General features: G+C 42.8%; 9 protein-coding genes across 9 annotated transcripts; 5 read left to right on the top strand and 4 right to left on the bottom strand.

The window, feature by feature from the left end:
* Positions 1-4,139: 4,139 nt before the first annotated feature.
* AOL_s00004g660 (uncharacterized protein) lies at positions 4,140-6,777 on the top strand (the record flags this gene model as incomplete). The annotated part of the gene is made up of 3 exons (XM_011119309.1): positions 4,140-4,282; positions 4,385-4,748; positions 4,822-6,777. 3 exons carry the CDS (start codon positions 4,140-4,142, stop codon positions 6,775-6,777), a joined length of 2,463 nt encoding a protein of 820 aa, XP_011117611.1.
* Positions 6,778-8,049: 1,272 nt separating this feature from the next.
* AOL_s00004g659 (uncharacterized protein) lies at positions 8,050-8,909 on the top strand (the record flags this gene model as incomplete). The annotated part of the gene is made up of 2 exons (XM_011119308.1): positions 8,050-8,299; positions 8,362-8,909. 2 exons carry the CDS (start codon positions 8,050-8,052, stop codon positions 8,907-8,909), a joined length of 798 nt encoding a protein of 265 aa, XP_011117610.1.
* A 696-nt stretch (positions 8,910-9,605) lies between these two features.
* AOL_s00004g658 (uncharacterized protein) lies at positions 9,606-11,845 on the bottom strand (the record flags this gene model as incomplete). The annotated part of the gene is made up of 5 exons (XM_011119307.1): positions 9,606-10,944; positions 11,000-11,426; positions 11,494-11,534; positions 11,614-11,734; positions 11,815-11,845. 5 exons carry the CDS (start codon positions 11,843-11,845, stop codon positions 9,606-9,608), a joined length of 1,959 nt encoding a protein of 652 aa, XP_011117609.1.
* Positions 11,846-12,400: 555 nt separating this feature from the next.
* AOL_s00004g657 (uncharacterized protein) lies at positions 12,401-14,146 on the top strand (the record flags this gene model as incomplete). The annotated part of the gene is made up of 1 exon (XM_011119306.1): positions 12,401-14,146. One exon carries the CDS (start codon positions 12,401-12,403, stop codon positions 14,144-14,146), a length of 1,746 nt encoding a protein of 581 aa, XP_011117608.1.
* An 818-nt stretch (positions 14,147-14,964) lies between these two features.
* Positions 14,965-19,612, top strand: AOL_s00004g656 (uncharacterized protein; the record flags this gene model as incomplete). Its single annotated transcript, XM_011119305.1, has 5 exons — positions 14,965-15,470; positions 15,537-16,231; positions 16,294-16,441; positions 16,531-18,826; positions 18,914-19,612. 5 exons carry the CDS (start codon positions 14,965-14,967, stop codon positions 19,610-19,612), a joined length of 4,344 nt encoding a protein of 1,447 aa, XP_011117607.1.
* Positions 19,613-20,106: 494 nt separating this feature from the next.
* On the bottom strand, positions 20,107-20,559 carry AOL_s00004g655 (uncharacterized protein; the record flags this gene model as incomplete). The annotated part of the gene is made up of 1 exon (XM_011119304.1): positions 20,107-20,559. One exon carries the CDS (start codon positions 20,557-20,559, stop codon positions 20,107-20,109), a length of 453 nt encoding a protein of 150 aa, XP_011117606.1.
* A 56-nt stretch (positions 20,560-20,615) lies between these two features.
* AOL_s00004g654 (uncharacterized protein) lies at positions 20,616-23,217 on the bottom strand (the record flags this gene model as incomplete). Its single annotated transcript, XM_011119303.1, has 8 exons — positions 20,616-21,501; positions 21,564-21,643; positions 22,300-22,632; positions 22,699-22,720; positions 22,809-22,834; positions 22,944-22,997; positions 23,054-23,095; positions 23,170-23,217. 8 exons carry the CDS (start codon positions 23,215-23,217, stop codon positions 20,616-20,618), a joined length of 1,491 nt encoding a protein of 496 aa, XP_011117605.1.
* A 384-nt stretch (positions 23,218-23,601) lies between these two features.
* On the top strand, positions 23,602-24,366 carry AOL_s00004g653 (uncharacterized protein; the record flags this gene model as incomplete). The annotated part of the gene is made up of 5 exons (XM_011119302.1): positions 23,602-23,648; positions 23,722-23,776; positions 23,837-23,854; positions 23,930-24,029; positions 24,107-24,366. 5 exons carry the CDS (start codon positions 23,602-23,604, stop codon positions 24,364-24,366), a joined length of 480 nt encoding a protein of 159 aa, XP_011117604.1.
* A 147-nt stretch (positions 24,367-24,513) lies between these two features.
* Positions 24,514-25,575, bottom strand: AOL_s00004g652 (uncharacterized protein; the record flags this gene model as incomplete). Its single annotated transcript, XM_011119301.1, has 1 exon — positions 24,514-25,575. The coding sequence occupies one exon, from the start codon at positions 25,573-25,575 to the stop codon at positions 24,514-24,516; it is 1,062 nt and encodes a 353-aa protein (XP_011117603.1).
* Between the last annotated feature and the right edge of the window lie 640 nt (positions 25,576-26,215).

The raw sequence follows: 26,215 nt of genomic DNA, 5'->3' as shown, positions 1-26,215 counted from the left end.
ATATAAAATTTAAATAAAATTTAAAAATATTAATTGTTATATCAATAACTACTATATTTGTAAATAAACTAAAATATTTAAAAATATATTCTAAAAATTACTATAATTATTATAAATTGCAAAAAGAAATTAATAAAGCATTTTTTTTAATTTAATCATTAGATTATTAAAATTTAATAAATATAATACAATTTTTATTATTATAAATAAACTTTTCAAAATAATATATTTAATTTTAATAATAAAGAAACTTAATATTAGAAAATTAGCCAGACTATTTTTTAAAGATATATAGAAATTATATAAATTATCTAAAGAAGTTATTTCAAATAAAGAAAAAAAATTTATTACTAATCTAGTACTACTTATTACTCTTAGATTAATAAATAAATCAAATAAATTAATTTTATAGTAGAATAATATCTTAAAACTTATATTAATTATTAATAGAATAATTAAATTAAATAATTATTCCTAGCTAAATATTTCTATAATAATAAAATATCTGATACTATTAAAATTTCCCCATTTATTATAAATTATAAATAGAATTTAAATATTTTTTAAAAATTAAAAAGCTATAAAATTTATATAGTAAATATTAGAATTATAAGAAATCCTATATATAAAAATCAATTATACTATATAAATACAATAAAAATAAACAAATAAACATAAATAACCATCATTTAATTATAAAAAAAAACCATATCTAACTAAATATACAAAATATTAAAATAATATAATCTTATTTAAAACTATCTAATAAAATAAAAAGTCCATTTTAGATTTTTAAATTTATAAAAAAAGAATATATAAATTAAAGTTTTTTTTTAATAAAAATTTATTTTATTTTTTATATTAATTTATTATATTTAATATTAGATAACACTTTTTTTAATTAAAATTATAAAAAATAATTCTTATTAATTATTATTAATAATAAAGAAGAATATAAAATTAAGAAAATTTTAAATTTATGAATATATTACCAAAAACTTTAGTACTTTTTTTAGTAAAAAAATTAAAATAAATCTACTTAATAACTAGCATCCAATATTACTTATACTTAAGAACTACTCAATAATTTTTATAAATCCCATCTTAATTAACTTAGTTTTTCTATTTAATATACTTAACCTCACCTTATTATTCTAATACAACCCAAAAAAAATAAACAAACTAATCAAAATTCTTCAATACTTAAACATTATTTAAGATTTATTTTTAGTATTAAATTTTTTTAATATCTAAATATTAAATTTATCTATATCAATTTATACAATAAAATTTAGAAATTACAAACTAAACTAATTCAAACCCAAAAGATTATAAGAAATTTTAATTTAACTATTAAAAATTCATTAAAACAGGTAATTAATAATTAAATCCCTAATTTAGAAAAAAAAGTCTAATCAAAAAATCCATATTCAAAATTACCAGAAATTTTAAAACTAAAAATACTAAAAATACCAAAAAAAACTAAAAAAAATCTTTTAAAAAACCTTTAAAAATTTTTGAGAAATTAGAATTCTTAAAAATTAAATGCAAAAGTAACTATAAAAAATTTATATTATTTAAAATTAATAAAAGATATTAATATAATAAAGAACTTATCATAATACTAGATTTTTGAATAAAACATCAACAAAATATTAATACTAAAAAAAAGAATTTTATAATAAAGCAATTTTAATATAATAAATTTTAAACAGAAATCCAAATAACTAGAGGAGTTTTTAGAATAATTATAAAAAACATCCAAACGATATTATAATTGGAAGAAAAATTATATAATATAATATAAATTATAGATTTAAAATAAAAAAATATTTAGATTTAAATTTTAAGATTTATAATATAAAATTATAATTATTATATTAATAAATATAATATAAAACCTATTTAGATTTTTATTTTATATAGATTTTATAGTTTATATAGGAACAACTTTTATCTAATTTAATATTTTATATATTCGAATATTCAGTTTAGATTTAATTTTTGTTTAATTTAATAAATTATATAGTTTTAATTTTTGTTTAATTTAATACTTTATATATTTGAATCTTTAATTCAAATTTAACTTTTGTTTAATTCATTTTATTATTTTTTTTATTAATTATTTATTTAAACTACTATATTTGTTATCATATATTTAGAAATTAAATAATAATTTAAATATTAATCTGTATTTATATTAGTACACTACTTTTGTTTTGTGACATTTGTGTATTATTTTGATATCACGACTAGTCCGTATACGATTTCTTACATATAAGATTAAAAGTTTATGAGATAATAAATTTAAATCCATCTATAAGATTAAAAATCCACGAAATAATAAATTTAAGTCTATTTATAAAATTAAAAATCCACAAAATAATAGATTTAAATACATCTATAAAATTAAAAATTTATTAAATAATTATTTTGGATCCATCTATAAGGTTAAAAATTTATTAAATAATTATTTATAAATCTATTATGGATTTTACAGTTTATTAAAAAAAAAAAAAAAAAAAAAAAAAAAAAACACTGTTTATTTTTATAATAAAATTGTTTTGCTCTATTAAACCGCAAAATTTTAAAAATTAAATCCAAACTGTTTTATTGATGGACTTAAGTCTATTAAAAATCTTAAAAAACCGCTCCGCTCCACAGGACAAACTAGAGTGGTTGCGGATTAGCCGCTCCATGGTAACACACTATAATATACTACTCTCGCTTTATAATATTTGTGTATTATCTTGATACCATAATTAGTCTCTATATGATTTCTTACATATATATATATAATATTTTAATTGTTGATAGATATTCTATTATAAAAATTTTATCTCTTATTCACCTATTAATTTTTAAAATTAGAGCCTTCTTCTCTAAAAAGCTTATAAATTAAAGTATAATGTTTTGAGATCCCAGCGTTGTGCGATCTAGAGGAGCGTCTCCTGATAAGTAGAATAGTAAAGTATTTTATTTGATAGTATTATAGTAATATGTTTTTTTCCTAATATAAAAGACATATTTTCATCTTATCCATTTTACCCATTTTATCATTAAATGGGTAGGATGGAGCACAATGGAATTATATTTTTTTTCTAATATTGTTTATTCTATATATTTATAGAACAATATGTATGAATCTGGTATTATACCTTATATAGTATAACAATTAAATAATTATTAAATAATTATAGATTGATTATAGATTAATTATTATAAATTTTATTGTATAAGAGTATAATAAATCTATATATATATATATATATATATATATATATATATTCTATTCTTTAGTTGTCAACTTATATAGTTATAAATTAATAGATTTTCTAGTTATAACCCTTTTTTATTCTATTTTTTACTCATATATATAGTTAGTAGATTGCGATCTTGTAGTTCCTGTCCAGCTATTATAATGTATTATAACATTACAATTTCTTTAAATGCACCTAAACAATAATTGCTTATAATAATTTGAAATAGAAACTACATTTAGTTTATTTCTGAATTTATAATTTTAAAAAAAGCATTCTAAGCCTTTTTATTAACAATATGTTGTCTTCATTGTCATGAGTATAAAGAACATGGAAACCAGATATAACAAGCTTAAATTTTGTTCTACTGGACAATTTTTGTGACTACTAAATACTGAGACTGTGTTGCTGGTGTTTCAAAGTTGGTTTGAAGTGTAAACTCTACTCCTTTTTGGTGAGAATCTTTGCTCTGTAAGAAGTCAACAGTCAAACCGGGCATCTGGAAGTCAAAGCAAGAGTCGAATTCCGTAATTCAACCTTTACGAGCGAAACGATATTTCCTAGCACTTCCGGGATTTGCAACAGTTCGGTAAATCGGGGGTTCCAAGTGGTGGCGGTGGTTGAGCATTCCCCCGAGTTTCTTCGCAAACATCTACATTGCCTGACCGAAAATACAGTTGGTCCTATCTTTCGCCCCTGTTTACATTCGACATCGACGAATAAATTAAGGAGGCGGGATCCCTCTTTAGAGGGCAGTTGCTCAATCTGGATCTCAAACAGGAAGGAGATGCGGCCTTCAGGTCGCAGCTGCTCGGTGATGCCTTCTTACCCAGCTTTAGACGTGATGCCACTCCGGCATCATTGGACGACTTGGCGGAAATGCAAAAGCAAGACCCGCTTGCGACACAGATTTGGAAGCTTTATAGCAGAACAAGATCCAATCTCCCCAATCAAGAGCGCATGGAAAACCTTACATGGAGGATGATGTCTATGACGCTGAAACGGGAACAGCGACAAAATTGGTGCGTAGATCCGGTTTTTGAGTTGCATCAAATGCACACCCGTTCAAATTAAGATTATTGGAATTTTCATACTAACTATGATTTGTTTCTTTGACCATGAAGCTTGAACCTAAACCGGCGTGCACATTCACAAGCTCTCAGCACTGGAACAACAACATCTCTGTTCAGTAATGATGATGACGACGGGGAATCGATGTTTATAGACGAGCCTTCCATAGAAACCCGATCACAAACAGCCTCCCCTTCTGCGATGGACATATCCGGCTCGACACCAGGACTTTTTGAGTCTCAATCTTCTGCCCGTGCAATACCAATCAAACCGCACCGGCAAGAATATCTCTTAAACTCATTTCGATCATCGGCACCTTTTTCTTCAGTCCCTTCTCGACCAAGGCCCCTTGGAACCTCTGAATTTGACTATATTCAGAGACATCGACGGAAGACCAGCCTTGACGTGGGGAGCCAGGTCAGTCCGTCCTCCGTGTGATTTAAAATACCAACCATTCGAATTTGCGCTTAACATGATAGCTCTGCCATAGGCTAAAAAGCGGCCTGCAAATTTCTCACCGCAGGTCCCCGCACTTCAAAGTATTTCTATACCTCACGACCCGGACCCAGACCAGGAACTTTTGGATTACAGTTTAGACCCTTCCGATGTCTTTGTGTCTTCCCAAACAGGGATGCATCCATACCCCATACGCAATAATCACCTTGACAGCTTACCATACGGGTTAAATACAACAATGGTTGGTGTCGATAGTACGGACCCAATTCTACACTCTGCCGGGCCCTTCCAACCAAACTTTAATTTTTCGCCAATTGAATCCCCTCTGGCAACCAATGGTGGATTTTCAGCTCTGTATAACGGTACATCCTTAACATCGTCGATAGCCTCACAAGATTTCTACTCACCGCCAGCTTCTACTCCACACTCGGCCTCCTCTACTCCTCATCCAATCCCCGAAAATAGCGAGGTTTTCTTTGGACAAAATACTGCTGAAGCTCGGCAGCATGTGCGTAACATCTCTCATTTTAGCCGTACTAGTCGACAGTCTACTCTTACAGGGACTCTGGCCCAGGCTGGATATGTGTTTGGGAATAATGATGGATTCTATCAGGGCACGCCATCTGTCCAGGAGGGGTTTGCAAATATGAATGGATTTGCGTATCAGCATGTCGACCCATCTCAAATTATCAACCAAAAAGAACAGCCTTCCAAAAATCGTCCTGTCGCGGCCAAGTCTGATGGGTTATTTAGCCTTGGACCCGATTCTGATCTTGAAGACGAGGAGAGGGATACCTTCCAGGCAAACTTCAAAGAATACTCACAAGCAGAACCCAATTCCGAAGTGCCCTTCCCTGGCGACCCTTCTAACATTCATCTTTGGACCAAAGATTCCGCAATGCATTCCGACAAGCCTTTCGGGCTATCGACCTCCGAATCTTCGAATCAAGTCCCGAACAACTCTACTCGCGGAACTGCTCTTGTAAGTTCTAGTGATGGTATGATGGAAAGTAGTGAATGGGCAAAGTTCAGCAAAGGATTGGCTACACTTCCAGGCACCGTTGACGCCAAGGGTGCACTTGGGGTCGATAGCCGCGGTCGCACTGGAGTCAATAGGATCGTGGGTGCTGTGACATACGGCATCCCAAGCAACTCTCGGACTTTATCAAACCCAAGTAGCCCGCCTGAATCTGGGTTCAATTCGGCAAATCCTTCACGCCCCCCTTCACCCGATACTTCGAAATCTACCCACGGTATCGGTCAGAATGGGCTGCCGACTACCTGTACAAATTGCTTCACTCAAACGACTCCCCTCTGGCGCCGAAATCCGGAGGGGCACCCGCTTTGTAATGCCTGTGGTCTGTTTCTGAAGCTTCATGGGGTTGTCCGCCCCTTATCCTTGAAGACGGATGTAATCAAAAAGCGAAACCGCGGGAGTGGAAACTCGCTACCTGTGGGTGCTTCACCATCTCGAACTAAAAAGACGATTCGGAAACCTTCCTCCCAAAATGCTAGAGCGAGTGCAGCCAGTGGTGGCCCCGGGGCGTCTGCTGCTGATGAAAATAGTTCGCCCTCCTCAAGCGAGAATATCGCTTCGATGGCTGGTTTGAATGTTAGCGCATCTTCAAATTCCGCCACTCCCACTGGCCGCAACAATCCTCCAATTGCCCCCAAAACGGGGGTAATGGGCTCATCGGTTACGGTTGATACATCTCTGAGTAGAACATCTGGTGGTGCCTCGATAAAAAGGCAAAGAAGGTCTTCCATTGGACGAAGTGATATCGATAACTCTGCTGGTCTCGCGGAAGGAGGCGTGATGTTGGATAGGGAAGGAAATCCGACCAGAGCTGACCAAACAGGTAGCATTTCATCACAGGGCGCTCTGGGACTGCATGGGTCGACATCAAGCCCCCCCCAGCCCAACATTATGTCCACGCTCTCATCATCTGGCTCCACACACGAATGGGAATGGCTCACCATGTCCCTGTAGTATTTTTTATCTGGAATGCTGTTTTTGTTGTTGCTGCTGCTGCTGTTTTTGATGTTGTTTTTGATGTTGTCGTTGTCGTCGTCGTCGTCGTCGTCGTCGTTGTGGTGGTTGTGTTCTGCTGCCTTTGTTGTTGTTGTCGTCCCGCGTAGTATATACTGTATGTAATCACTAGAGGTCAGCTGGAGTCCGGGTATTTCGTTGGATAATTTCCTGGTTTTGTTTCGGAGCTGCCTATGTCCATGGGCCACCTGCCGACTTACCCCAGTAGGTAGGAACCCTGTATTCTTATTGTTATCTGAGTCCTACTGTCGCTCCCGACTGATTTCCCTCTTTGGAATTTTCGGATGGTTGCTCTGTTTATTTAATAGACTCATTTGTTCATTAAGCCTCTGCCATCTTAATACCATTACTTAATAAAACCCAGCGATTCCCTGAAAGATAGAAATATCAATAGGTTTGTCCCAATAACTCTGGTCTTGTTATTGGTGTACTAAATTTCCTCACTTTTAGCCGACTTGATGCTTCGTTGTTAACATGTATAACGCCAAATAAGCTCACTATGTACTAGTATGCTTGGAGGACGCAGCCGTTCTGGCTGAACCGAATAACCGGAATGCATATAGGTTAAGTACTTAATTAGGCTAGGTTATTATTAGTTTTTACCATTGTTCCTTATTTCCTATTTTCTAAGCTATTACAGCACCCTCACTAAATATCCTCCGAACTCGCAACGTTCGATCACGGAGCTCGATTGTTCGTGAAGTTTACGGCTCGTTCATACATATACGTAGTAGCTGCCTTCGTTAGGCGTACGATTCGTCTTCTCACTCTGCCTTGGGGGAGATGTTTCTTTCCTCGGACATTCAATTGAGGGCAGGCGCCTGCTCCTCCCATGGATTCGGACCTGGATATATGAAATAATGCATGGATAGTGCCAGGCATCCCTGCGTCTGCAGTTCATCTATCCCTAACAATGACGGAAAAGAAGGTCGATCTTCCAGAACCGCGTCTTGTTTCAGGCAATTATCAAGATGGAATCCGCAAAATCTTTCCGAAAGACCGTCAACGTCTGCTGTTGCAATAGGCGCTCGAATGCTAGCAACAACAGCAATCCGCCTCGCATTTTAAATGCTGACTTGGGCCGACTTGGGCAGGTTTCGACACTCTTCTCGAATGTGCACCGTCTAACGCACAATGGTAGTCAATTACGGACATCGTTTACTTAATTGGAGACACCAGGTACTGCTCTGGTGGCTTTGAAACGACATCGAGATGGAGCGACTCTCGCAAAATCGAGGTAGTAATGCCTGGTCGTTGAGTGCTTCGAGACTTCCGAGGCCTCTGCCACCGCTCCCAAACGACCGAAATGGTACCAGGAAAGACGAAAAGCTTGTGGAAACCTCACCAGATTCAATGGATTACCAAGCTGAAAGGGGGTCGGAATATTCTTTACCATCGATATCATCCCTTCTATTTTACGCAGGCAATGGGTCAGATTGTTGTTCGGGCACCAGTCATAGTAGTACGTTTCTTGATATCCATATGGTCTACAAAGCCTTTTTTTTCTGACAGTCTTCAAACTAGGGAACGGCCTGACTCGTTCTATTTATATGTCGGAGTCGAATTTGCGGGATTATACTCCAAGCGCTAGCATGAATTCTGCTCGAAGAATGAGCTGGAGTGATGACATTTCAACCACTGTCTCCTACAGCAATTCGATACAAGGGATATGCAACCCGGAAACCATGGCCCAGCAATCACAAAGAATAAACGGAGACCCTGAGGTGTGTTCCGATTCAGACCTTGATCGCATCCCCGAATATAGCACCTATACGCCCCAAGGCGAGTCTATCTTACTGGGGGCATCGGAAATCCCGACTGCCTCGCAACCTTGGACACACCATCACCATTCAGCTCCTTCAACCTCGTTATCAGCCACCCAAACCCTAGACCGTTATGTGTGTTCACAATGCACTAAGACGTTCTCTCGACCAAGTAGTTTACGTATCCACAGCCACAGCCACACAGGAGAGAAGCCATTTATATGTCCCCATTCTGGTTGTGGGAAGGCGTTTAGTGTTAGGAGTAATATGAAACGACACGAGAGGGGGTGCCATTCTGCACGTGCCTAGCCACTCATTTTCGGAAACAGAGTCCACACACTATTTTGCATGAGCTAGTGTAGTTATTGCGTTCTGACTGTCGGTGCTACTAGGCGACTAGTCTTCGGATATGAACATTGGGCTGCGCTAAAGCATGGTATGTAGTTCGGAAAGGAGAAAGCGAACTAGGACTGATCTAAATTACGCATAATGATATCTCGCCAGCCCTTGCAAGGAACTCCAGCTTAAGAAGCGAGGGGAAAGAATAATTGCACGACTTTTGGTTTTAACTGTTGTATGAATTATCATTGGGGGTATAAGAGCCCTATCCTGGGACCCTGTTTGGACAGGAAAAAGATAACATGCAAGGTAGAATACGCTGAGTAAAATATACTCTCCATTAAGATTCTTGTATATAAAAGTATATTAGAGGGGCAATGATGTTCTGGTTCTGTCCTTTGCTTTTCATCGGCTTGTGGGGGGAGGTCTGTCTCATTCGTAGAAGAGGGCTCGAGGGTGCTATAGGAGGCAGGATTGATCACGGGGGCCCTTAAACATTTCGTACGTAGTATCCAACCGGTCAACTTGGCGCGTCTCCCGGGAGTCGATTGCCATTGAAATAAACGACTTGCCCTCGATTACTATTTGTGGATTATTTTGGGAATGGTAGATGACTGTTGAGTGTTTAATTTAGAGAGAGGATATGGTGTATTTGTGCAGTGCTGCTTAACTTACCGTCGAGTAGCCTCCAGCGTATGGAGGCGTGGCACTTGCTCGGCGTGATGGTAGATTGTGGTTTGGAAGGTTGTTTCCGATAGCCGCATAATCGTCAAATCTTGGAGTGGTTAAAGAATTAGCCCGAGACGACTGTAAAGTCGGATATCTATTGCTGGCGTAGTTGAGGAGTGGGTCGTCCGCAATCGATGAATGTGGAGTTGGGAAGTCCCCGATCAACGTAGCGCTTGGGCCGTTAGGCTTTCCCCGGGTTTTCGGTAGACTGCTAGTCCCGTGGTATGAGGCACGATGTGGCTGCGCACTCCCCAGATTACCACGTAGGCTGTTGCCGCTGGGGAGTCTGCGATTGCGACGCGAAGTAACACTCATCATGTCGATATTGTCAGGGTGGATATACGAGCTACCTCCTGGCTGTTGCTGCTGGCCAAAATACTCTTCATCATCGTCGTCATCGTCGTCATAGTCGACATTATTTTGTCGCGACCCTTTCCTCCGATTTCCTCGCATATTCCGTTGGAGTGCAAGCTCTTGCTCTTTTAGGGCGAGCTCTCTTTGCCTAAGCTGAAGTTCTCGTTCTCTAATCGAGAGATGTTGTCGGTGGTGGTTGTCTTGATGCGCAAATCGATCATCGCCGGCAGTAAGAACCATGTCGTCTGTGTCGTCTGTGTGTAGCATATCCCCATACATGACAATGTGGCCGAACTCCTCGAGATCGTTGTCGAAGGAATTACGCCTTGAGCCGTAGGTCCCATTGGGGATCGCTTGCCCCCTGTCTCCGTTCGTCGTATGTCTACTGTTTAGGCTAGACGGGGGTCTTTTGCTGGGGTGTAGTACTTTCTGGCTCGGCGTCGGCCGTGAGTTCCCCGGTGGTGGGTCTGATATCGCTGTTTGAGTGGCTCTCAATCCAACGGGTGATAACGGTGGAGCAGGCTCGGAGTTCGAAGATTGGCGATCACGGGGACCAGGCCCAGGTGTCTTCAGCTGATTTATTGTGTTTAGGTGGCAAAGGAGGGGATATAGGGTTTGTAACTGCGGCGTCGGTATCGAAGCTAACTTGGCCATCTTTATTGGGGAACCAAGAAAGACCTCGACCTCCATTGGCCGACGGGATATATAGTCTTGATACATCGTACTCTGTGTGGATGTATGTGTCATGTTTTCGAATATTTGGTTCCTGATATCTTGCGGAAATGAACACCCTTGGGTTTGGGCGATATGTAGGAGTTCTTCCAGCAAGCTACTAACAAGATTCCTCATCCCGGGTATTTCTACAAGTGCAGAAAGGTCTGGGGTTTCAGTGAGAACACTCAGTGGGTGGAATGCTATTGGTCTACAAAACCCATTAGCCAAATTCTCCGTGTTTCAACTAATAGTCAATTGCTCACCCCATCATACGCTCCCATTGTTGCTGAAGGATGTTTGGCGAAACATGGCAGTCAACATTCCCGGATTGTAAAGTCAATGCAAGAGCTTCCGCCATGTCGCTCTGCACACTCGTCGGTATATTTGGGTTTTGATTCGTTGACCCGACCCATATTTCTGAGGATTCGAGGTGCTCGAAATCACTTGCTGCGAGTTGGTTGATATTGACGCCAGAGCAAAGAGACAGAACAACATTAGTCGGGAATCTTGTCTCAAGGTATGATTCGATACCGATGGCATTTGTTGTATTGACGATGATGCAAGTTAATTGTGGTGTTACAACTGACTCTATCACCGCGGCTAGATCGTAGACGTCAGGGAGTGCCTTCACGCATAGAAGGACATAATCGAATCCTGGGGGCCCAGATGCTTCTTCGGGTGAGCGCACGACTGCGAAGCACAGTGTATTCTGTTAATCAATGCTGTAAACTAAGGGAGGTTGGGGAATAAGAGTTACCAGCTCGTGGCTTAAACCTTTCGTTACCATACGCCTTAGACCTAAGATTGAATTCCGATAGTTAGCTGTTCTGAACACGCCTTTCCCCCCCCGTCCTCTTCCTAGTGCATCGATTCGTACCTAAAAGAGATGCCATATTGAGATACGTTCTCAAAGCCCGATTTCCATACGAGCGTAACATCACACGCATTGGTTGCCTGGAGCCTCCAGGATAAAAAGGCAGAAACAGCGTTCCCGCCGACTGGAAGCAATAATCCAAGTTAGAAAGAGGTTACTCATGAATATGTAAGCATAAATTCGAGCCTTGGGGACGATAAATACCGGAGAGGATACGCAGCCGACTAGACGACATGGACCGCGAATAGAGAAGTGGTTGTATTTAGATATGGGACACGATAGAGGATGAATTGATGCGAAGCTGTTTAAGTTGCAACCCGACCAGGTTTATCGCGAAGGGGAGCCTTTGATTGATCGGTTGGATGGAATACGGTCTTTACATTCTGGCAAAGCAATATACGTAGCGGTGTATATGTAGGAGGCGACCAGGTCGTGAAGTATCAGGTACCCCTAGCACTTGGTTTGGAGACTGTTGAGTACATATAGGGCTGGTGAAAGTGTTGTAGAGGATGTTGTTATTGATGGTGTACAAAGGTAAATGCTTATAGCAGCGCGATGCTGTCCTGATTACCCAGGCAATACTTGTCAAGTAACATACGCTCAAGTGTTCGACCGATGTCTAGCTTGAGCGCTTGGCAACCCGCTGCGTGCGCGATCTCCTTTCTGTTAGATTGGTATATGTACATGTACGTAATCCGGGCGGACTTACCGGATTAGTCCCCAATCCGATTAGGCTTCTTGGTCCCAGCATCTGTGTATCATTGCCTTAGCTTTACAACCATGCGAACTTATGGAGGAATCAGATCTAGCCGCCCTTTTCACCCCTCTCTCAACCTCATCGACGTCTATTGATCATACTAATGTCGTCGTTAGCCAGCAGCCGACTGCGCCAGACGTCTGGAAAAAGTCATGCTCCATCCAAATCCCAGAATCACCGATTACCCAATCCGAATCCGTCATTCTAGGTGTGCTCTTACAACCCGAATATCTCTCGCCAGTTATTGCACGCGCCGACGTCATATACGATAGTGACACTGCCGGACTTGAAATTTCCAAGGGAGGTGTCGACATTGGCTTTATAGGGGATTTTTTAACATATCGGGTATCCCGCCGGTTAATCATCAGGAACATCCCAAGGAACCCAAAGCGAGATGAAGCGATTGAACAGAGTATCTGGTCGTTGCAAAAAATTCCTGCTGAAGACGGTGATAAGGCCTCACCTCAACCTAGTTTACTCATCGTCATCGTTCCCCACATTAATGGCCACCCCGCAGAGTGGCCGTTTTACTTTCCCGATGTTCGGGCATTTGCACTTGAAACGAAAGGGTCCAAACTGTCAATACACCATTTGGACCGAGCACGGCCTGAGTTGCTTGATACAACAATTTCCCGCAAGCCTGTAGCTGGTGTAGATTCGGAAAGAACTCGGCGCATGTTCAAAAGGATACTCGAGGTCCTCAAGAAGCGATTTGAAAAACCCGACTACATCAAACGAGTCAACCATGACGCTATCGTATCCCGGGAGCGGTATCAAAAAGTCTACCAAGATTTAAAGGCAAGACATGCAGATCGTCTCTGCCGCATATTTGCAATAAACGGCTATGAAGGCAAGGGATGCCGTGAGGTGGATAAGATATTTGAAGAGCTTGGTATTGCAAGCTTTTGTATCTGTTTATGGGAGGAAATTTACGAGATACCCACCACTGCACGCCGCAACGGATATTATGACGATGTTCGAACGAACACCGGTAGCGATCCGCTCAACCAGTTTGTTGGGTTCGTTGACCTCGGGTGCGGGTCTGGTGTTCTTACAGACGTATTATTGCAAGAAGGCTGGCCAGGGTACGGAATTGATGCCAGGAGCCGCAAGATATGGAAGTCTTTCGATGACCATGTGCAACTCCATTTGATTGAGTCAATCCTGATCCCATACGTCATCGACCAGACACTCGTCGGGACTGAAAGTATGACATTATATCGGGAGGATCAGATGGATCCTTTCTATACGATTTCAGGGAGCCCTTACACTTATCATTCTGGCCGGTTTGCGAATGGTACCTTCCTTATCTGCAACCATGGCGACGAATTAACTGCTTGGACCCCATTGTTAGCCAGCTTGAGCCGATCGCCATTTATGGTGATACCATGTTGCTCTTTCAATCTTGCAGGCCGCCGATTTCGGGCGCAACGTTCGCTTTGTCAAGTTGAAGGAGAGAAATCACGTGAATCCTCTAAACAAAGCACCTATCGGCTGTTGATTAACTATGTCGAAAATTTATGTCATGAGATTGGAGTTGTGCCTCAGAAAGAATGGCTTCGAATTCCTAGCACCAGGAATCTGGCAATTATAGGTCGCGCTTATGAGGCGCCGAGTTGGGACTTATCAAAAGGATTTGAGATCGAGGAATCACGTGAGATGGTCGTCAAAAAAATAATACAGCGTGAAGGTGGCACGGAAGGTTGGAACGCAATGGTTGCGAAACTGAAGGGACGACAGCCTAGCGGTGCTGATGATGGCCATTCCCGGTGCTCCTGAACGGCCTGGCTGGTTGCCTAAACCTACCTTGGGTTGGCGAGGAAAGGTCGTTTCTTTTTTGAGCCTTTCCTTCTGCCTAGCGAACCAAGGTGGGTTCATGGGTTCAGGCTTCAAAGGTCACACCGAACTATTTTCATGGCGAATGTGAAAAAAAAAACCCCCATTTTTGGTGTCTTCTCTCGAATGCGATAGATATTTCTTATCTACCTAAGTATCTAACTCAATAGAATCACAAACCTCCTACACTTAGAAGCAATTATGCATGCATATGTAAGTCCTTACTTACTTATATACTTGATTCGGTGCTTAAGTACCTACATACCTAAATTTGATCTCCTATATTCCAGAAATCAGGGCGTGTATGCTTAAGTACCTACCTACTTCTTAGCTACCTACTTAAGTACCTACCCGTGTCTGTACGCATACAAACTCGGTCTAATAAGTCGGTACTTGCCTAAGTGCATAGTATTCGCCTTCGCCACCCTGACCTAGGTGTTTGTGGTAGCCTGGCACACCCTCCCAAGCCCAAGCTTTGGTCCCAGTCAGATTGTGGCCTTACTAAGTATATGTTTTCAAGAGAGTTAAGTCAGTGGATGATACTTAGTGCTCGTTCCCATCCCTCTTGACTTCCACCCCTCTTCTTCTCCAAGTCGAGTCAACCTTTTGACATTCACAAACCCATTCTAATGTATTTCTTGTAACGCAGCCATTTCCGAACCACCGTATATTGTTCAGCCTACCGGAATATTGGATACCCTTATCCTAATAAAACTTGATACGCTGTGGTAAATATAATTCATTGTGGGTCGGTGAGAATCATGGCGTCCCAACGACACCCAACACCTTCCCGCCTACAACGCAGCCATCACCGACCACAAGCACCCTTTAGGAATGCCTCGGATTCAGGCCGAACTCAACTTTTTGTCGAGAACCTACCCGCGATCATTGACGAACCGAAGTTCCGAAAACGGTTTGAGATCTTTGGAAACCTGGAAAATGTGAGCATTCTAACAGGCCTGGAGCCAAGGGTTGGCACCTGCACATATAGCTATGCAGACGATGCATTGGCCGCATATCATGGTATGAACCGGACGCTTTTTGAGGGTAATACTTTGAAAGCCATACTAGCAGAACCTTTGGAAACATACGAAGAGGCAAGAGCAAGATGGACGCTCGATGGCACAATAGAACCTAGTCCATTAGCTGAGTTTCCCGAGACCATTACCTCGGGAAATGACGCTCCCAGAAACCAGATGTGTGATCACCAAGATGAGATTAGTGGTCATATCTGTGGGGAGTCTTTCCCCAATGCCTTTACGCTCATGTGAGAATATTCCATTGTTTGATTAGATCGCCGCTGTTGCCTACTAACTACCCACCGGCCAAACAGGCGTCATTGGTGGATGCATACGTGGAACTATAGGCCTTGGAAATGCGAAATGGATGTTGGATGTGTGTACGCAAGGAGAGGTTTCATCACGGAAAGCGAACGCGACCGGCACCATGGCAGCACGCATGTCCCAACTGGAGACCCTCGCCCTTACAAATGCCCAGTCCCCAGCTGCCACTACCACAAAAAAGGCTTCGAAACGCAGAACGCAGAATCCCTTCACGAGAAGGTCCATTCACTTGGTTTCGAAGAACATGTCTGCCCGATATCGGGTTGTGGATTTGAGTCAACACAGAGCGAAGAAATTAACCACCATCTTGAAGATATACATGGAATCATTGAAAACCCGTCATCTTCATACCCGGCTCATACACTGGACGCGGGTTATGGGTCACAAAGGCGAAGTACGCCACATAATCGGCGTAAACGGCCGTCAGCATACCGCTCTGATGAAAAGTCGGATTTCGAGGAGCGTTCACACACTCCGATGGATAGTGAAAAGGCCGACATGATTCAACGATACGCTGTGACGACTGGAATCGATTATCGTCCCTTTAAATGCCAAGTTAGGGGGTGTAAGTTTGTAAAGGAAGGCTTCGAAACACAATCCGAATTATTATCTCATGAAGACAGAGAACACGATGGGCAACGGAACGTTCTTTTTCATCAAATAGGATCCGAATCCCCTAGCCATGGTCAGTTTGTCTTATAGGAACCATATAGGATGGCAAGGAAGACCCACTAATGATTCGAACAGAAGTTACAAGTCACCCTACCTTGCCTCCGCTCAAACCAACCTCATCTAGTATTAGCCATACGGATGCACCTCGTTCGCCTTCCCCAGAATTCCTTCAGTGTAATAACGTTGACTGTGCGAAGATGTTTGCCTTGGAACAAGATTGGAGGTGTGTCTACTCCCATAAAATAGCCTGGGTGTCAGAGGTTCCCTAGGTTTGTACCGATTTACCATGTAGCTGACCTGTGTCTATTGTAGGAAACATGCGATTAGCTGCGCTTCTAAATCTGTTGAAAAACAATGCTCGTTCACTGATTGCCAAGCCAGATTTGACAGTGTTCCGGCTCTATCTTCCCATGAATTTGGAAGCCACGGCATCCGCATATGCAGCTCACTAACATGCAACCGCGCATTTCATCAGCTTGAAGATGCGGAATCTCACATGCGGGACTTGCACTCAAATCTCTATAGCGGCGGGCGTCGGCCACGATTGGCTTTCATAGCGTCCGTTCCCTCATGGAATGAAGAAATCGGGGAGACGGGGTTCCCATACGACCCTTATCGCTGCGCCCTATTAAATATCTCACAAGATAAGAGCTCCCTGGGGAAAGCGCAATCTCTTCAGCACCACCCCTCTAAAAAAGGCAAAGAGATTGCCCGAGAGCCCATTGACGCAGCCGGAGCTATCAAAGCTTCATCCGTATTCGATGGTGGACACCAGACTATACCTCCCCAATCGCAGCCCAGTACTAGCAGTACACCATTTCCTGACGTATTGCCCCGATACTCGGTTGTCATGTCCCAACAAGCCCCCCGTGACTCACAAACCTGGGCCGGTGAAGAAAAAAACGTAAACCTAGCTCAGAATCCTACGCCTCCGGGGCTCTTGCGAGCAGACCATGCTGTTAAACCCGCACCCAAACCCGAGGCACCCCTTGTAGTAAGCTCTCCGGCGAGCCGTGCTATCCAGCAACACACCGCCCCACCAACCAAGTCAAAATTTACTCCTGAGGATATGAATCCAGTTTACCGCTATAATACGGATGGTTCGCGATACGCCACTGGCGCAGTTGTTCTTTCACCCGACAAGCATCAAGTATTAGTCTTAAGAAGTAAGGATGAATCTAAGGGGATCATGTATCAGCTCCCATCCGGATTCCTTGAGTTCAACGATCAGAACATGGAAGCATCAGCTCTGCGTGAATGCTGGCAAAATGCCGGCATTGTGGGCAGAATTCTCAGGGCGATCGAGCCGGCTCCCGCCGAAGAACCCGATGAAAATGGGCTTGCTGACTGGCACTCATACTTTGAAATCGAGGTCGAAAGAGAAAAGGAACGATGGCCCAAGTATCAGTTGTGGCATCGACGTTGGCTTAATTATCGAGAAGCACGAGTTGTTCTGAGTTCGCAACCAGATGCCATCCGGGCGCTAGAACGGTCAACGATATTTAAGAGAGGGAGTTCGAATTTGAGGGCGGATAGTTCGTCTGGGATCCACTCGGCTTCGCATTTGATCGCCGCTGCCACACCCCCCAAAAGCAGTAAGACATTGGAAAGCGTGCGCCCCCGAAGGAGACAGTATCCTGATGAGCGCCCCCCAGCCACCAGAAAATATAGCACTGTCTCCCCGGTTGCGGATAACATAACGGCATGGCGAAAGGATATACTTCCTTGGTTGCGTCGTAACTTTAGTACCGTTATGGGGAAGAACAAGCATGGTGCAATCGAACTTCTTAGGGTGCGGAACAAGCCCACGATTTGCATTACATGCTCAGATCCTAAAGAACTTGTCCTTGACACCTTCGCCGAAGTTGTCAGTGGCCTATTTCCGATGCATGTAAAAGTTGGCCTTCTAGCTCGGTCATCTCGCCAAGGTGTGACATCTCCAGCCGATAGCCGCTCTCTTGAAATACCCTCTTACATGCCGCGGAGCGATGATATCCAGATCTCCGGAGGTCTTCGCCATGGCAACGATGATGCCGACAACGCAGATGGATCCATTTATCACTCTAGCTTAAGAACTTCTGCCCCAGAGCCCTTAAAGGTCCGTCAAGTAAGCCCCAGACCGGAAAAGGCATTTCGTCCTCCACCAATTTTCGGGAAGTATTTGAATCGACCCTCATGTGGGGCAACTATTGGGACAGTCCGTGATGATGATAGTTCGATATCGGCTGGTACCTTTGGCGGGATTGTGATCCTGGTCAAAGAGGACGGCACTGAAGCACCGTATGGACTAATATCACATCACGTAATTGAAGAGAAGACCGACGAGACAGAACTCGGAATCGGTGTAGACGAAGGTTGGCTCTTCAACTCCTCTGGTGCTCACAAATTTCCTATTCAGCAACCAGCCCATATGGACCTTGAAGAGGCTAAAGATAGCCTCGATATGCAAAGATACTACTGTGATAGAGAAAAGCGCTATTGTGATGTTGATGATGGCAGGGCCGTCAGGGCAAAACTTGCTCTTCTAGATGGTTTAGATCAACAGACTATGGATTTTGGTCATGTCGCATACTCTTCCGGGTATGGATTTGATGCGAATCGTCACCAGGTTAGTTTCCCGCCTCAAACCCAACTTCTAAGAGGTCCCTCAGGCTAACCTTTATTGACTTGCCCTTTTTCGTCTTAACCTTGTCAGATGGATTGGGCTCTCATTGGGGATATCCCTTCTTGGAGGCTTGAGGATAATATCGTCCCGAGCGTTGAGAGCTTCTACGATTTGCATTATGATGGCAGCCCGAAAGCTCCCTACCCTGTCGAAAAAAGCTTCTTTAATTTCCTCTCGGAAACATTTGAGCAGGAATATTCTATTGATTTATCAGAAATCGACCCCCTGCGGAGGATACACGGTGTTGGGTCATATAGCGGGATCATGGACGGGACCGTATCTAGTGAAACAGCCTTTTTCCGTCTCGACGGGATGGACTCGGAGGAGTGGTTTTTTACACCACGCTATAATGGCGGTTTAGGTGTAAGAGGAGACTCTGGTACCTGGATTTTCGACGATTTTGGCAAGGTGGTAGGGCAAATAATTGCCTACAACTACAGAACGGACACGGCTTACTTCACCCGCATGGATTACCTTTTTGAACACATAAAATCGAAGACGAAAGCAGTTGAGGTTTATATCCCTTACAAGGGCGAGCTAGCCCGCTGGAAGACAGACGAGGCTCCTAAACAGCTTGATACCGCACAAACCGCCAGTGTTACGGATGCAAGCAGTAGCTACGTCGACAGCGCTTTCGGGACAATAAAAACAAACGATACTGACATAACGTCACCATTGGCCATCAGCGACTCGGGTTTAGGGTGGGCTGGATTTCACAAACAAAACTGACCTTTGAAAATGCATAAAAATATAAGTGCGTACATATAGCTTTTTGGTACTAGGTTTCTGTTGTGTATAATTTCTGGTTATTGGCGTCGCATTGGCATTAAATATTGCTGTCTAACCCCTCGGTACCCTGTAACCTCGGGATTCGAGTGAAGGGAAGAATTATCACAAGGTGTAACGGGTGTACCACTTTTTTTATAGGTTTGCTTTTTGCAATAATTTTATATTCCTATTTTTTACAAGTGCAGGAAAATCATACATACTAAGTATATACAATACAAGGTGTCTTTTTTTATTGTCGTTTCTTCGCCCCATTTCTTCTTTTGCTTTTTTGTCTTCTTTGACAGGTTGGTCGATCACCTAATGAATGTTATTCAAAATATTTCTAATATCCATAAAATTGTCGAACTTTGATCAAAAGGGCAGATCCCCCAAATAGAAATTAGAGTAAGCACAGTTGAAGCTTTAGTGCGGCGAAATCATGAGCTCTGGCCGAACTAGGGTATCAAACTGTCAGATGTTAGTATCATTCTGTTCGCCGCGATAGGAGATTTGGCACTCACTTCCTCCCCAGTCAACGCCTGCAATTCAAGGCAGCTTTCTTTCAAGGTTAGCCCCTTCTTGTGGGCATTCTTAGCAACTTTGCTAGCCATGTCATAACCGATCTTGCTGTTGAGACAGGTCACAAGCATAAGACTTTCTGTCAGAAGCTTAGATATGCGTTCTTCGTTCGCCTGGACCCCCGATATGCAATGATCCTCGAATGACACCATAGCATCTGCTAACAACCTTATAGAATGTAGGAGGTTTTTGGCCAGGACAGGTTTAAAAACATTTAGTTCGAAATGGCCGCTAGCACCGGCAATCGTAACAGTAACATGGTTGCCCATTACTTGAGCACAAACCATGGTCATGGCCTCACATTGCGTAGGATTGACTTTTCCAGGCATAATCGAGGATCCTTGTCATCGTGTTAGAAAAATCCATAGAGACCAATAGAGTTGGTTTAGATACCTGGTTCGTTTTCAGGGAGGCTCAGTTCGCCAAGTCCACACCGAGGACCGCTTCCAAGAAATCGGATATCATTGGCAATTTTGGTCAAGCTTGCAGCAAGTGTGTTCAAGGCTCCACTTGCCTCGACAATAGCATCGTGTGCTGCGAGAGCCTCAAACTTATTTGGGGCTGTCTTGAAATGGTACCCCGTAATTCGAGACACTTCTTCGGCAACCTTAACATCAAAACCTATCTTGGTATTAAGACCGGTGCCAACTGCTGTGCCGCCTTGAGCCAAAAGCGACAGACGCGGAAGGGTAGACTCGATACGAGCGATCCCGAACTCAAGCTGGGTAGCATACCCAGAGAACTCTTGTCCGAGAGTAAGAGGTGTAGCATCCTGGAGGTGGGTTCTGCCGATCTTGATGATCTGGTCGAACTCGTGTGATTTCGCTACGAACGCCTGGTGTAAACTTTTCAGCGCAGGAAGGAGCCTCTGGTTGATCTCGAGCACAGCAGAGATATGCATGACAGTAGGAAATGTGTCATTGGAGCTGGCGGACATGTTTACATGATCATTCGGGTGAACTGGGGACTTGGTACCCAGTTTTCCTCCAAGAATTTCGATTGCCCTGTTTGAAATTACTTCATTGGCATTCATGTTGGACTGTGTCCCGGATCCAGTCTGCCAGACGACAAGCGGGAAATCATCAGATGATATTTTGCCCTGGCCATCGATGACTTCTTGAGCGGCTTGTTGGATCGCATTACCAATCTTTTCGTCAAGGCCATATGTCATATTGACCGCCGCCGCCGCTTTTTTGAGGACACCAAAGGCCTTGATGATAGGCTCTGGCATTCGATCTGCAGGCTGGTTGATCTTGAAGTTGGATAGAGACCTTTTTGTTTCTAGGATTTAGCATTGCATCTCGAAATTGGTTCAAATGCAAGGGGGGATAACCTGAATGTTTGTGCGCCATAGTACCGCTCATTGGGTACTTCAACCGGACCAAATGCATCTGTTTCGGTCCTTGTTCCAGACTGCCGGCCAGCGCGAAAAACGTTTTAATCATACATCAGCTTGATGTTCAAGTGATTTATACATATGCGAAACTTTAGTGAGAGGTGATATACCATTGCGGAGGCAGATATCGAGAATAAACGGGAAGGTCGAGTTTGAAATCCTCCTGTCGACGCGAATTCTACTAACCGTTTTGTGGTCAGGGAGGGTTTGGAGAGCCTACTGATCAAGCTCATCCTTTGAAGAAGGAGAGGGGAGGGGGGTGGGGGGGTAGAAGAAAAGAGAGAGAGAAAAGGATAGTGTGATATTCACGGTCAACCTCGGCGTTGTGTATCGTTGGGGGTTTGGCACTTGTCGGTCCTTCCTTCTTTATATTATTTGGAGAGCGCCAATATCAAATTTATTCTTTAGCTTCGGCAATTTAGCGGAATCGGGACCCAGGTTATCTCCTCTCCCGTCAGCCCGAACATCAACCCGAAGTTAACATGAACCGAATATTTAAAAATTAATACTGGGTTTGGGGCTATTAAATTTAGCTAACCAAGTAAGGATGCAGATGAGAGTGTACTTTCATCGATCACTAACACGGCGCGAATACAGAAATTCGTCTACAAACACACAGAATAGGTACCTAGGTACTTATGTAAGTCGCCACGAGCCGCATCGATTCCTATACTTCAGCTTCAGCCTCGTCGTCAATCTCACCATCACCTCTTTCCAACACACGGGCTTTGCGTATAATGATTTTGGTCACTGGTCTATCCGACTCGTCCGTCTCTACCAACCCAATCCGTTGGACTATACTCATCCCACTTTTTATTCTCCCGAAGATGATATGCTTGCCATCTAGCCATGGTGTCGGTGCAAGCGTGATGAAGAATTGCGATCCCTCGGTTTTGGGCCCACTATTGGCCATTGAAATAATTCCCGCTCCGCTATGTTTTAGAAGGGGGTGCGGATCATCAAGTGGTTTTTCTCCGTATATTGACGAGCCTCCTCGACCGGTCCCCTAGATTCACATCATGATTAGTCTTCAATGCAGAATGCCTGGACGCGCTGAGGCCTTTGAGCATACAGTTGGGTCGCCTCCTTGTATCCTAAATTGCGATGCAGTAGAATAGGTTCTCGGTCAGCGTATCGTGGTAGGGGGCCAGATGGGCGGGTAAATCGTCCGGTTTAACATACATGAAATCCTTGATGATTCTATGGAACTAAGCGGATTGGCGTAAACAAGAGATAGTTAGCTATCTACCTGAGTACTTGAGGACCTATACCTATTCACTCATTCAGGTGCGTCAAAGTTTATGATCGTGTACATACAACTACGCCATTGTAGTAACCCTTCAAAGCCAACGTGGCAAAATTCGTGCAGGCCTACGAAGTCGTCAATGTCATATCGAAGGACGATGGGGATGGTGACAAATAGCTACCCGTGGCGCATGGTCGGTGTATAACTCGACAACAACTTGGCCCTACGATATATGTTCAAGTGTCAGCCCACTAAAATTTTTGAATCCCCCAAAGTATTGAAATGTCCATAGCACACCATATTTGTGTCGAGTAACACGTACTCCGCGTCTGCACCCGAAGCCATTTGGGCTTACGCTCTGGCCTCGAGCTCTGAATCCTCTGAATTCCTTCGGAACGAGGAGCTTTTGTAAATTTCCAAGAAAGCTGAAGGCAAAAAAATGAATATCAATATGTAAATACTTGTAGAAAGTAAGTACTCATAGACTCAATTGAAATGATTTGTGTCTGGGTATGTGAAAAGCTAGTCCGGAGCGACCACCAGGCCGTTAAAAAGCGATGCTGTCTTGGCGGGTTTAAAGGGAATAGCCGAAATCTGAATGGTTTCGAACATCCAACCCTCACCAACTTTCCTTGATAATACTACTACGTCTTGGAGGCGATTGCGCACACACACACACACACACACACACACACACACCACCACCACCACCACCGTGATCAATATACAATGGGTTCAAACCACTCGAGTTTATCGGGCACGCATGTCTTTCAAAGGTTTGCAGTCTGCATTCATATCTAACCCGACTTTCTGGGCTAAAGGGTCTTTTTTTCTTCTTTGCTTTCTTAGCGGGCAGGGTCAAATCGGCTTCAATCTTATGAATTCGCTTCAGCAAAGCCCTGAGGTATTTTGAAAATATCAATGCTCTCTGTGCTACCCATCGCTAATTTGTCTATCCCCCTAGTCCGATACAACACGCGAGGTACAATTCCGATTTCATCATATTGAGATTCTTTATAAGGCACTGACCCATCAACCTTACTTCGGCGTGGAGTAGCGATTAGCAGGTTTAGATGTACAAAAGCGGGTAACAGATGAACTCAAACGGCTACAGAACAAGGAGGATCAAATATCCAAGGCAATGGATGAACAAATAGGTATGATTCGGTAGAACCATCAAAGCCAGGAGGGTACCGATTGTCCGAAATGGTTGATCTGATATAACAACTTATAGTAGCAGAAACCGTAGAAGACTCACAATTCAATCGGAGCTCGGTTTCTCGTTCGATTTCTACATTGTCTCAAAAACTTCGAAATAAATCTGGACCCATCGATCAAAGCGAGGTAGTGAAAACGGCAGAGACTGCAGTAGTGCGGTGCCTCCGCTTGAACGACCGTCGACCTCTAGATTGTTGGAGGGAAGTGGAAGAATTCAAGCGGGAGGTCACTAGGTTGGAAGATGCATTTGTGAACAAGGTTGTAGGAGATGTTTAGGTTGTAAATTAACTCCGTAACCAATATGGCAAGGTCCTTGACGGGGAAAGAGAACGGATAAATATAACATGTGCAATTTCGACTTCCCTCAGATCCGCTATAAGGTAATGGTTCAGTCGGTCGAGTGCATACATCAGGTTAACAAGTCTACATGGGCGTCAGCTGATCGTGGGTAAGTGAGTGAAGATATCGTGCTGCTTTGGATGCGGCTAGATGTGCGCAGCTCTCTATTTGTGCTAACCCAACCTTCCACCCTCCTCTTTTTTCGATTTTTTCCACTCGAGTCCTCAATCCAGCAAGGCCAAATTCTGCAGTAGATAATATCGTTAGAATTTCACAAGCTTCGTCCTCCTCGTACGAGTCCGGGTCATTCAGTAGAATCGCCGTTTCATTTCTGTGGTCTTCGGAACGCGGCAGAGGGATGAGAGCGAAAGTCGTTGTAAATGGAAGTGACTGACGAAGCGATATCGGGTGACTGAGTGACTCGTGGCAGAATATTCGTTCCTCGGCTTGATTCCACGAGGCAAGTGGTAACCTACTCGATTTGATGGCTGCTACAATTGCATACCAAGCTGCATCAAGAATATTCCCATCCAGTGATATGCACAATACGTCGACGTATAGAGACCAATATCCTTTGATTTTCATCGTCGGCGGGAGACTGCTGTCACTGTCACTATCGTATATCCGGAGAGAATCTAAGCTGACCAGCTTTGTGACGTTGATGAGTTCGTGTAGCTGGTCGGAAAAAGTTTGAGCTAGTCCTCCCGGCGGACCAAGCGGGTATTTTTTCGAACACCCGGTCGATAGCTCAACATTCGGTATGATCAATCCGCCCCAGCTAGCACCACCAGCACCACGGGCACCACAAGCATGGGTCGCGGATGTTGGGAAGCTATGATAAGATTCAAACCTGGAAGGATCATCGCCAGGAGCAACAGTGAGGATCTCACCCCTTATACCACAAACCACGGCGGTGTCCCCGGCTCTCACGACAGCAGATCCGTGGGCATGACTGAGAGAGTTTGTTGTTAGGGTGAAATCGCGACATTGGGAAGGACTCCGTCCATTAGGACGAGTTGGAGGACTGTGTACGAGATGCCGTTGTAGGTACAAAGCCGGGGATATCTGGCGGAAGAGAGATGTTGAGAATGTCAGCGGGGGAGGCTGACTGTCGTCAGCACCGGCCTGTGGGGTTAGAATAGACATCTGTGATAACTGGGTGCGTTATTGCAGAGTATATTTGACTGGGCGCAGGGTAGCAGGAAGATAGCTCCAAGTAAGAAGCAAGTACTTTATAATTAAGTACTTTTAACTCAACACAAAAAAGTCTGGTTGTGGTCTAGGCACTAATTTTTTGGTGACCGTCTTGGTACCAGTGACCGCCTTAGCGCGTCTGGCTTCGAGACTAGGCACTAATACTAAACGGGTTAACAACACAACACAACACAAAATGTCGACAAAAGACTGTAAAATACAACACTTTGAAAATGTGTTGTTTAGTATATCAATATCAACATCAACATCATTTGCAATTAATTGGTGCCTCGAGCCTAGCTATAGTAGTCTGTGGTTTTCTAGGTAAAAGGAAACTACACGGCGCAGTCAGGGCACTAGTAATTAAATTTTAAGAATGTTTAAGTATAAGTACTTGTTTATACATACGTGTGCAAACAGAGGTAGTCCTGGCGTCGTGATGAAGCATATTAATTATTGAGAGTAGTATATCAGCAATGCCAAAGTACTTACTTACGTACTTACCTAAGTCAGTACTCTTGGTAATATTCAAACTATCTAATCCATACTCTGTAGAGCCACTCGTCAACATCTTCTTCGCCCCTTCAACTTC

This window comes from Orbilia oligospora (genome assembly GCF_000225545.1).
Source record: "Orbilia oligospora ATCC 24927 unplaced genomic scaffold scaffold00004, whole genome shotgun sequence".
NCBI classification, from domain to species: Eukaryota; Fungi; Ascomycota; class Orbiliomycetes; order Orbiliales; family Orbiliaceae; genus Orbilia; species Orbilia oligospora.
Note: the sequence above shows the minus strand (reverse complement) of the source record. Positions and strands in the feature narration are given on the sequence as shown.